At 53.7% G+C, this 11,176-nt stretch overlaps 2 protein-coding genes across 4 annotated transcripts in view; one reads left to right on the top strand and one right to left on the bottom strand.

Annotated features, from left to right (window-relative positions):
• The first annotated feature begins 23 nt into the window (after nucleotides 1–23).
• The window catches only part of CCND1 (cyclin D1), a 20,399-nt gene continuing 9,246 nt past the window's right edge, over nucleotides 24–11,176 (top strand). Inside the window, exons 1-5 of one of the 3 annotated variants that reach the window (XM_055722872.1) lie at nucleotides 24–719; nucleotides 1,320–1,443; nucleotides 2,777–3,179; nucleotides 4,909–5,124; nucleotides 5,710–5,869. In XM_055722872.1, coding sequence (XP_055578847.1) covers nucleotides 2,982–3,179; nucleotides 4,909–5,124; nucleotides 5,710–5,869 — 574 coding nt within the window. In that variant the 5' untranslated portion in view covers nucleotides 24–719; nucleotides 1,320–1,443; nucleotides 2,777–2,981. Of the gene's footprint in view, nucleotides 720–747; nucleotides 1,444–1,784; nucleotides 2,370–2,776; nucleotides 3,180–4,908; nucleotides 5,125–5,709; nucleotides 5,870–11,176 lie in introns of those variants that run through there. The other 2 variants (XM_005446104.4, XM_055722873.1) reach the window with 2 other exon arrangements.
• LTO1 (LTO1 maturation factor of ABCE1) overlaps nucleotides 9,986–11,176 on the bottom strand; it is a 27,732-nt gene continuing 26,541 nt past the window's right edge. The window contains exon 6 of the mRNA XM_055722875.1: nucleotides 9,986–10,432. Coding sequence (XP_055578850.1) covers nucleotides 10,197–10,432 — 236 coding nt within the window. The 3' untranslated portion in view covers nucleotides 9,986–10,196. The remainder of the gene's footprint in view (nucleotides 10,433–11,176) is intronic.

The following is an 11,176-nucleotide window of genomic DNA, read 5'->3' as shown; positions in this document are numbered from 1 at the left end:
GGCGGCCCCGGCAGCGGGGAGGGCGGCGGGCAGGAAGGAAGCGCCCTCGGAAGCCCCCGGGGCCGCGAGCGGCGGCGGCCGCCCCTGGGAGCAGCGGGGCAGCGCCGCGGGCTGGGCGCGCTGGCGGCGGGGCAGGAGGCGGCACGCCCGTTAAGCACGCAGCCCCGGGGCGGGGAGCAGAGCCGCCGCGCTGCAGGCACCCCCGGGGGCTCCGGCGGGCGCTGCCGGTTGAGGGCCCGCGGGAGTACGGCGGGGGGGGACGGCGGCAGTGCGGGACGAGGAGCCAGCGCTGCCGGAGCCCCGTTCCGCCGCCCAGCGGGCGGGTAGCGGGGCGGGCCCCCAGCGGGGGGGGCGAGCGGCGCCGCCCCCCTGGGCCGGGCAGCTGCGGCCACCGGGGTGAGCGCGGGACGAGACTGGGGGTCCGGCCCGGCGGCAGCGGCTCTGGCCCTTGCGCCCAGTCCTCTTTGTCTCGGCGGGCCCGGGCGAGCCTGGCGCCGAGATCTGCCCGTCCCGCCTGGTAACAGCCCGGCGCCCCCATTGGCTCCCGCTAATGGCCGCTTCCTGCGGCCGCACCGCCCCGCGCCGCCCGCCGGGGGCTCCCCGGGCCGCGGGCCAGGCCGCTCCCGCCGCCGGCACCGCCAGCCCGCAGCCGTGTGAATGAAAGCCGGGGGAGGGGGGCACACGGGGACCCCCCTCACGGAGCCCACCCCAGCGGGAGGGTGAGGGGGGCGGCGGCGGGGTGTAGCGCCGGGCTGGGAGAAGGGAGTCCGTGCGGCGACGTGGCCGGGAGCACATGTCTGGAGGCCGAGAGCTGGCGCGATCCGTGGGACCGGCGCCCCCCCAAGGGTTTTCCCTGCACCCCCAAACCCGCTGCGCCTTGGGAAGGTGCTGGGGCTGCAGGGCGGTCAGTTGCCCCCCAGTTGTGCATCGCAGGCAGGCCGAGCACTAGTGCAGGGGCACAGGGTCGTGGCGTGTTTCTTCATTAAAAATTAAAGCCTCCCCGGCCGGGCAAAGCTATGAAAACCGGTGCATGTCCTGCACAGGGAGCACCCACCGGCCCAGCGGAGGGGTGTGGGCAGGGGACAGCCGCCTTGCCGGGGAACCATCCTGGCTCACCCCACAGGCTGTGGCGTGCAAGGGGAACTGAGATCCCTGGCCCTCCGATGGCCTTCTAGCACGCAAAGGCAAAATGGAGACAAGTGGTCAAGCGAGCGGGCAAACTTAGGAAAGATGGGCAGAGGTTCCGTGCAAAGCAATTACGTAAACATGCAACTGTGCAACAGCGTGCCCTGTGATCACTGACGCTGCTTTCCCCACAGGTCATGCAGGAGAGATGCTGTATGACTCTATGGCATGGCCGCCAGGGCATGTCCTCCACAGCCAGGAGACCCTCCCGCTGCCCCAACGCCTGTGGGCAATGCTGCCGCGAGCATCGTACCACAGGTAGGTAGGTGTTCCTGCTGTCTGTGCTGTGCCCAGGGGATGCCAAAGCACCGAGGGCATGGTTAACCCGCGTGCTCAGGTTTTGAGGGGCAGGCAGGCAGAAGGCAGTGTGAACCCCAATTTATGGCCTTCCCACCTTTCCTCACTCCATTTTGGTGGTGTCTCCCGTGCAGTCGGTGCTTTGGCGTCACCTCCGGTATTCTCTGGCAGGCCCCGAGTTCCCCTATCAGCCTCTCAAAAGGGAGGATTCTAGAAGAGAAGACACTTTTAAAAAAAATTATTATTATTATTATTATTATTATTATTAGAAACAGTGCAAAGTGTTTTCAGGTCGAGGCAGCTCAGCCGGGGAATGGGAGCTCCTTACAGTGGGGCCCCGCCACTGCACGTCAGGCGTGGACAGGCTGTCCCGGCAGCGTGGCGTGGCGGATGAGGCCCCGGCAGGCTCTGGGGCTCTGGCGGCTGCCAGCACCTCCCTCCACCACCACCCCCCCGCCACCAATTCATCTCCCTTTAGGTGCTAGAGGAAGCTTGGGCCACCATTTTGCTGCTCTGCTGGGGTATTTTTTTCTGGGTGGCTGTGAACGGTGGGAGTGGGGTGCCGATTGCGGCCTGTCTGGCATGCGCTGCCACCGACCGCAGCTGGGATTAGCTGTCGCCCTGTCCCCTGCCACCTCCGTGACCCTTTTGGAGGGTAAAACTTTCAAAGTGAAAGGAAAGACGTTAAAAAAAAAGAAAAAAAAAAAAAAAAGGAAGAGACGTAAACCACCATCTTGCTGGAGGGGGACACCCCAATTCCTTCAAAGTTCTGGCGCGCAGCAAAACCGTCTAGGCTGGGAAAAAAATAGGACTGAGGAAATGGGAGAAAGCTTTTCCCTTGGGATCAACTACAAAGAGCGGGGGTTTTAAAATGACAGATATTGCAGGTAGGTGTTGGTGACGGTAATAGTAATAATTGATAAGGAACAGCGACACACTGGTGCTGTCCTGCTCCCCCTCCCCGGCGCCCCCAGTAAAATAATCCCAACCAAGGCTCCTCGTATTTATATCCCTGCGTGTCTGTGTGTGGCCTAGCCCCATTCATCATTTGGCTCCCACTGCAGAACTCGCTCCATTTTTAAAATTATGCATGATACACTGAAGAGACAATTTGGGTTTCCCCCACCTCTCCCTTGCCCTTGAAGAAAGCAAGCCCTTGTCTCATTTGCATTTGCATTAAAACCCAGCTCTCTATAAGCTAAGCAAAGGGGAAGGACTTGAAGCCTATGGGATGGCTTTAGGGCTCTGCCCCTTGCTTTTGGCTCTCTCTCTCTCTCTTTCTCATTCTCTCTAGTGCTTTGATCTCTGCTTAACAACAGTAACGTCACAGGACTATACAGGAGAGTTTTGTTGGAAGTTAGAAAGTTTTGCAGCCTCCAGAGGGCTGTAGCGGCAGTAGCAGAAGCAGCATCCAAGGGACTCCTGGACGGGGAAGAGAGAGAGCGAGCGAGCGACTCAGTCCTGCTGCAGAAAACTGACTCGAGGCGACGGAGGCAGACATGGAACATCAGCTGCTGTGCTGCGAGGTGGAGACCATCCGACGAGCCTACCTAGATGCCAACCTCCTCAATGACAGGGTGCTGCAGACAATGCTGAAGGCGGAGGAGACCTGCTCGCCCTCCGTCTCCTACTTCAAGTGCGTGCAGAAAGAAATCTTGCCATATATGAGGAAAATAGTTGCCACTTGGATGTTGGAGGTTTGTATCTTGCGGGGATTTTCTTTGCAAGCTTCGGCACCGAAATGAATTAAACCCGGGGAGCTGCTCGCCATCTCCTGCGGCTCTCTCCCCCCCCCCCCCCCCCCTCCCCCCAAATCAGTTCCGCGGCACACGTTGCTCTGGCTTCCGAGACGGCCGCGTGTACCGGGGGGGCGCGGGCCGGGGTCCCCATCGCCGCCGCCGGTGCTGCCGCCGCTTTATCCCCGCTGCAGCGGTCGGGGCCCGCCGCGGAGGGGCGGCGAACGGACCTTCCCCCCCCCCCCCCCCCCCCCAACCCCCCCGGTAGACCGGGTCGGGGGGTGCCCCGGCACCTTTTCCGGCCGTCGGGGCGAGGCGGTACCGGCGGAGGGAGCGCGGAGCCGAGCCCGGCTGTGCCCCCCGGCTGCCGAGCCCACGGCCCGCCGTGCGGGGCCGCCGGGGACAGCCTGCCAGTTCATTTTTTCTGAGGATTTTATTTAAAATTAATATCCTTGTACACGTATGCAAGCGGCTGCCCGTGCCAGTATTATGCGCCATCTTTGTTCTTTTATTTGCAAAGCAAAAGTGTTGATTAATCGGGAGAAAAAATTAAGAAAGTCTCGGGGAGCAAGCCAAGGGTGTGTGTGGCGGGGGGAGCGGAGGAAGGGGGCCGCGGGCAGGAGGTCGGGGGCCGGGGGACCCCGCGGGGGCTGCGGGCAGGGGGACCGGCCGGAGGGGCTCCGGCGTTTCTGGGGGGAGCTGCAGGGTGAAAGTTTCTTTGTTCAGCGCGAAGAGAGGCTCGGGCTGTGATCACCCCTCAAAGGCACGCTTGTGCTGCGGCGGCGAGCTGCGGGGTCGCCTGGGAAAAGCGAGTTGGAAAGGGCCTCGTCCCCCGGCGGGACACGTCTGGGGGGGCTCCCAGCGGGAGCCCCAGGAGCTGGGCTACATTTTCATGCCTTTTTGGAAGCTCTGGGCGCCCGCGATCTATTTTTAATTAATTTTTGAAAGCGCAGCGCCCAGCCTTGCTGTGGGAGATGTCGCGCCCGGCTGTGCTGCAGGGCGAGAGAGGGAGGCGGTGAATTTCACTTCGGGGGGCCTCCCCGGAGCCCCCCAGCAGGACCATGGACACGGGGCTCGGTAAAGGACCCCCGCCGCTTCATTTTCAGCCTTTTTTGAGAGCTCGGAAAATTTTTTAAATATTTTTAAATATTTTTTGAAAAGATGACGTCTGGGGAAATGAGGCTGGACGCCACCTTTGTGTCTCGACCGGAGTGGAATCGGCAGCACAACGGCAAATTAGATGAAAAAATACCAGCGAAATAAATTAACGCAGGGGCAGGCCGGGCTCTGCACCCCATCCCCAGGCACGGGGGGCTCCCATTTTCCTCCGCTTTCCTTTTTCTTTCTTTTTAAAAAATTTGTTCTAGGGGCTGGAAGGATGGGGACAGACCTCCTCTTCGAGACATCCCCCCCCCCCCCCCCTTTTTTTTTTTTTTTACCATGAATCCCCTGCGGATTTCTAATGCCACATTTCTCCCCACTTTGTCACTCGTGACTTTCTCTTTCATTTTCTTTGATGTCTCTGTTTTCCCCTTATTTATCCGTTTCCCCCAACTGCATTTTCCCCATGGTCTCCTTCAACCTTGCCCTGCAAAGCCTGGGGGGTGAGGGGGGAGGGAAGGCGAGGGCGGTGGGGCAAGCCTAGCTTTCACTTCTATTAAATTATTCTTCAACGATCTCCTTCTTCTAGGTCTGCGAGGAGCAGAAGTGCGAAGAGGAAGTTTTCCCCTTGGCTATGAATTATTTGGACAGATTTTTGTCGTTTGAACCCCTCAAGAAAAGCCGATTGCAATTGCTCGGAGCTACCTGCATGTTTGTGGCTTCAAAAATGAAGGAAACTATTCCTCTGACCGCAGAAAAACTGTGCATTTATACAGATAACTCCATTAGACCCGACGAATTACTGGTAATTTCATGTTTAATCATCTCAGGAAAAATAAAAAAATAAATACAAAACCAACATCACCCCCAGCCTCCCAAGCACAGCTGCCGCTTAGGAAGCCCCCCGAACACCGGGGCAGGCGGGGAGGGGGCTGCCTCCGTGCCGGCGGCGGGCGGGCGCTGCTCCCCACGGCCGCAGGAGCTGCAGCCCCGGCGGCGGCAGGCGGGGAGGGGAGCGGGGCCGGGGTGAGGGCCGGCACCGGGCCGGGCGCCCCCGCTCCCCCGGACCCCGCACCCCCCTCCCCCCCCGTCCGGCCCGCGGGCTGCCCCGGCCGGACCCACCGGCAGCGCAGGGCTTGGGCGGCGCGCGGGCGCCCCCTGGCGGCCCCGCGGGGGTTGCGGTGGGTGATGCGCTACAGGGGACAGCTGCCCGGTGCCCCCCCGGCGCCCGCCCGAGCCGGGGCACCCCGCGGCAGGGACCGCAGCCCCACCGGGGAGGCGGAAAGGGCCGAGCGCGGACTGCTGGCCCGGCCGCGGGTGAGCGGAGCTAACCACATTTTCCCTCTCCTCCTTCTTCTCCCCCTGCTTCCCCTCCCTCTTGTCTTTGCAGCAAATGGAGCTGCTTCTGGTGAATAAGCTGAAATGGAATCTGGCTGCAATGACCCCCCACGATTTCATTGAACATTTCCTTACTAAAATGCCTCTGGCAGAGGACACCAAGCAGATCATCCGTAAACATGCTCAGACTTTTGTGGCTCTGTGCGCTACAGGTATGAGCCCTGCACATTAAGCAAAGCGTGTTCCTCCCCTACACGCGCCTACCCCCTGGCTTGCAAAGCTTCCCGCAGCCGTGGTCTAAAGCGAGCCCACAGAGCTGTGGGGAGGTAGTTTAAGCCCCGATTATTGCCCCTTGTTTGCAGAAGGTGGATTACATTGCAGAGGTAAGTTTTTTCAGAAGTTATTTTGCTTATGAATCGAGTCTGTGGTGGTGGCAGGGAAGGAGGAGGTCCTCCCCCTCTTCGCAGCGTAACCGTGGAGTGGCAGCTCAGCCTGGCAGGATTTCTGCACCTCTGCACGCCGGGTGTTACATGGTGGTGGGGGGCTGCAAAAGGCTGGCTGCCCGTACAGGGAATCCCTTTTCACATGGATTCATTCTTAACAGTTTTTCAAGGCAGAGGGAGATTTGGCTTGTGAATAGCTCTGTGTGTGTGGGGGTGGCGGGTAAAACTTCCCTCTTCACATCGCCTCTTCCCCTCTCCTCTCCTCGGTGGCTGGTGGGTTGGAGGAGGGCCACGCGGCACAGAGGCTCTCCTGGCACAGGACCCAGCCGCTGCCATCTGCACCCTTCTGACCACGTGCTGTGCTGGAGCCATGTGCGGGGCCGGCCTCCCGAGACGCGGACTGTTCGCTAGGCCAGGTTTGCAGAGGCCTGAGCTTTGGTTTCAAGGGCACCGTGTGTGCGCGCGCGCTGCTGCTTTGAAGTTCCATGTTTGCATGTGGACTGTGTGCGTATGCGTTTGTACGTGCACCAGCTTTACCCGCTGAACCCTAGCAAGTGGGAAGGAAACAAAAGTTTTAGAAGAGCCTTTCTGTTCTCCAGATCCCGTGGTTCCCACAGGACAGAGTGGAGGAGCAGGGACAAAAGAAGTTCTAGAGGGAAGATCCTCTGGTTTAAACAAAACGAGTTCAGAGCGTTTTCTTTTAGTATGGCAAGACCAAGCCAGGAACGGCAAAAGGATAAGGAAGAAAAAAGCAAAGCAAATGTTCTTTTGCAGTAAGCACGTAAAAAGGAATGCCAGACACTCTGTTGACACTGATAAAAACTTAGTGTAAAGGAGATACAGTGCTTTAGTAAATATTAATATTCAGTAGCAGTTGTGCTAAAAAAAAAAAAAAAGAGGTCAAGCTTGCATTTGGACTTGAGAAGAGCTATCCACACTTGAAAACCTCGGTGGGATGTGTGTGGTCAATGGCACAAATTAATGTTGTGTGGTTCATTTTCCAGAGATGGATCTGGTATAAAAAATTGAAGAAAGATTGCAGGCACTCAGAAGAAAAACTTTATTTCACAGAATTGGCCCTACTGCAAGGCCTAAAGATAGAAACGACCAAGCCATAAAAGAGAATTTATAAACACTGGCATTGCTCTTCATCTTGGGCCTAACATCAGCATAATGGGCAGTTCGTAAGTTAGCTTGCCTGGAGTAATGCTTGGTGTTCGGAGCGCTACAACCTTCCAACAGCCTTCAAACTACCGGCAGCAACATTTTGGGAAAATCGGACGTAAGTCTTCATGCCAGATTCTACCAGATAAGGCTACTGTGACTCTGAGCACGTGATTTGCTAAGTTCGAAGCTTCCTCGGCTGCTAGCTAAAGAGAACAGCCACCCGGCCTCCCCTTTGGATATGGGGATGTTTAACCTAGGTTGTTGTGTTGGCAATGACAGGGATGAAAACAAGAGTAGTTCAAAGGTTGGAGACTTGCTAAGAGTCCAGTACTTTGATCTACTGTCGGTGTTGTTATGTTTCTTTTAGGAAGCACATCCAGAGCCTTTATTTAACACTGCTACACACCACAGCTGGAGAATGGATCAGTAAATGAGAACCATGTTCTGGGAGTTTTACTTAGCTTTAAAAAAAACCCCAGTGCTGAGCTCACCAGAATTGGGGCCCTCTTCAGCTCCCTACTGAAGTTGGGAATATTGCCTGGGGAAAGAGCACTCAGGAAGGCTGCCACTAGGCTCTGTATTCTTATTGTTGTTTTTGGATGTCAGGATTTTCTCTACCTTTTGCTTTCCTCATGACTTCTTTGTTGGCTAGTGAAGATCACATGTGGCTTAAGTAGCATCTGGACTTTGCTTTGCTGTTGCTGGGTTGTGTTGTATTTCCCCTTGCCAAAATGAACCTAGATGGACTGCAAATGCATTGTGCTGCCTGGATGCTGTGGGGCCCAATCCAAAGTCCACTGGAAACACTGACACTCGGCTTAAGTGGCCTCAGGGGCAAGTGCAGTATATCTTTTGCTTGAAGTACAGCCCATGTCCTCTACTGTAGAGGAGGATCTCCTAAGAAAAGATGGCAAAATAATGCTTGCTTAGAAAATAAAATCTCCGCCAGTTGGCTTAACAAGGTGAAGGCTGTGGAAGTGTTTGTAGATGAGTGTGTATGTGTTTGCTCCAGAAAGAGAAGGTTACGCTGCAAGGTGAAGTTGAGGGGAATTCCTTCTAAGCTCCCTCTTCAGTTGTCTGGCTAGTAGAAGTGGATTTGTTTGATTTGGTTTAGTTTTGAAAAATTCATTTTCACCAAAGGATGTCTTTGTGCTGTGGTAGGTTCGGGAGAAAAAGCAAAAGCAAAAAAAAAAAAAAATTACCAGGGGTTGTTTGAAGTTAACACATAATTGAGCTTAATGAATGGGGCTTTGGCATGGCCGAGCAAGGCAGGGAGAGCTCAAAAGGAAGCAGGCCTCTTTTGGCCCAAGTTAAGACCAGTGTTGAGGGAGAACTGCAGCTCTATACAAGTATAACAATGAATAGCAACAAATATTGGAGCTTCAGCATTTCATTATGTTCCTCTGGTTATCAAAACATACCAGGCTCCTTTTATATTATTATTATTATTGTTGGTTGCTTTCCTCCTCTGCGATGCAGAAAGAAAGATCCCCCTTTGAAACAAGCGTGTTACAATTCTCCTATTCTCTGGCCTTTATAAAATTGGAAGTCTCAAGGTATGTGACCAGTTGGAACCTGTTGCATCTTGCAGCAAGTGATTTATGTTCGCAGTTTTGATTTGCCTCAATGAAAAGATTTTCATTCATAGCCCCCAGCTCTCCAGACGGATGGAATTGCTGCTCCATTTAAAAAGGAAAAGGGGTGACTCGCCTTGTTAGGAATTTTTTTTAAAGCGCTGCAGTGCCTATATGCCTGCTTTGTCCTCCCTTCAGGGTGGCTGGCATTCTTCTCTCTCCTCCCCCTCCCCTCTCTCTCTCCCTCTCTCTCTTTTTAACAACGCTGAAGTTGTTTATTCTTTTTGGATGAAGTCTCAGATAGGCTACTGGGGATGTGTGCTTCAATTGATGGGGCCCCCTACCCCATTGTGGCTGTGTCAGGTCTAATTCATCTCACCGAAGCCCCCTTGTTCCTGAGCGCTCAATAGCGCAAGATGAGGCGATGGAGGCTGACAATGATGCCACACTCTTCACTTGGGGGCATCCAATTACAGGCGAGAGGGGCCCCCTGATTAATATGCTGAAATTAGTGGCCTCTGCCACAAATAATTCCTTGTTGAGTTGCAACAAAAAGGCAGTCCATGCTGCTTGTCTGGAGTGGTTATAGGGACAGACACAAACTGGTCATTTAAACTTCATTATCACTTTTCCACCTTGGAAAGAATGAGGGTGTGACTATGAATTCATGTTCTTGTTTACTGCTCCCTTTAAAAGAAGAACGCAAATATTAATCCCAAACGTGATCCTGTCAGGACAGACTCATTAAACTGACACATTTTGGTCATGTTCTGTTTGTGGAGCTCAGTAAATAGTGTCGCGAACACGCTGCCACCGTACCCTTCTGAGCAACCCAGTCCTGGTGGCATTCATGCTCACCCACCGAAACACAGCATTTCTGAAGTCCACCTGCAACTGTGTGTCAGCATTTCAGTTAGGGGACTGGCTTTGCTATGTGTATAGCGTCAAAAGCATGCAGTCTGGACTACTCTGATTTTGGGGAGTGACCAAAGCTTGCTAGAAGGTGGGTGTATTTGTATCTGCCCAGAAATGGGCAGATGAGGAGAAGGGGATAACCTAAATTTAATTTAAGCATGGTGACGTAAATGAGATTACTTGAGATCAAGCTTGCCTTTTCACTGGTAGTGCATCATGCAAGTCTGGCCACAATTCATCCTATCAGTTTAATTTTGAAGGTTCACAGAAGGCCGGGCGAAATGCCCCTTTGAAGGTGGGTATTGGTCAGGGATAAAATGGGGTGTCAGAGGTATATGCGTAGAGTCAGAGAGAGGACTTTCAGAGTCCCAAAGTCTTTAGTTTCGCTGGTAAAACATTTACACAAAAGTTACTTTATCATAATAAAGGAGATGCATGATTTAATACTTAAACTGTTCCAGTGAGTCCTCTAAGCTGTCCATTCCTTTGACTTCATTCAAGAGTTTGACAGATGGTTTATGTTTTTTCAGCCCAGAGGAAGTTGCATTCTGATAAAAGCTGAAGGAATGTATCTCAGGTTCTTGTGTATAATGTGGCATTTCCCTTTCTTCCTCACAAAATTGGACGTTTAGTTGTTCCACTTCCCTGTGTTTCTGAGTCTCCTCCAAGGTGTACACTGCCATGGATCAAACGCATTCCTGTTCAGCAGAAGTCTTAGCATTAAAATGTGGATTACTCTTGATAAAAAAAAAACCAACCAAACAACAAAACGAAACAAAACCCAAACGAAAAACATGCTAAATGGCAGAGATAGCCCCTTAAGGAATCATGGGAGTGGCTTTGTGGAGAGACCTACAGCAATGCAGTCTGGAAGGGGGCCCAGCCTCTTGTCAGCATGGTGTCACATCAGAATGTAACTGATTGTCCGCCAATTCTTGGGACCCCCGTCACTTAGTTATGCCACATTTACATTAAATCCCTGTTGCCAGGATGGATGGCAGCCACTGACAAGAGACTAGGTTGAGACAAAGCATTTTTAAGATGAAACCTTAATTTAAATATGGATTATCTGCCTCCTGACAGGGTTAAGCAGTCTTTTTCTTTCTTTTTGTTGATGTTGTTCATTAAAGCTATATTCCTTTGAATGTCAGTGTAAAGGTTTCTGCTTTAAAGGGCCCGAGGACTCCTGGTTAGGACGCACCTAGGATCTGATCCTGCAAAAGACTTAAGAATGCGAGCAGGTTTTCTCAGATGTATTATGCCATTGACCCCAGTGGCATTATTCACTTGAGCAAAGTATTTTAACATTTGAAGAATGGGGGCCCGGTGTATGACAAAAATACCTCAAAGTGATGAATGGCTGCCCAGGCTTAGTGCTAGGAAGGGCTACTCGCTGAGGTACAGTTGCTCAGGTGGATAA

This window comes from Falco cherrug, chromosome 10 (assembly GCF_023634085.1).
Source record: "Falco cherrug isolate bFalChe1 chromosome 10, bFalChe1.pri, whole genome shotgun sequence".
NCBI lineage: Eukaryota > Metazoa > Chordata > Aves > Falconiformes > Falconidae > Falco > Falco cherrug.
Note: the sequence above shows the minus strand (reverse complement) of the source record. Positions and strands in the feature narration are given on the sequence as shown.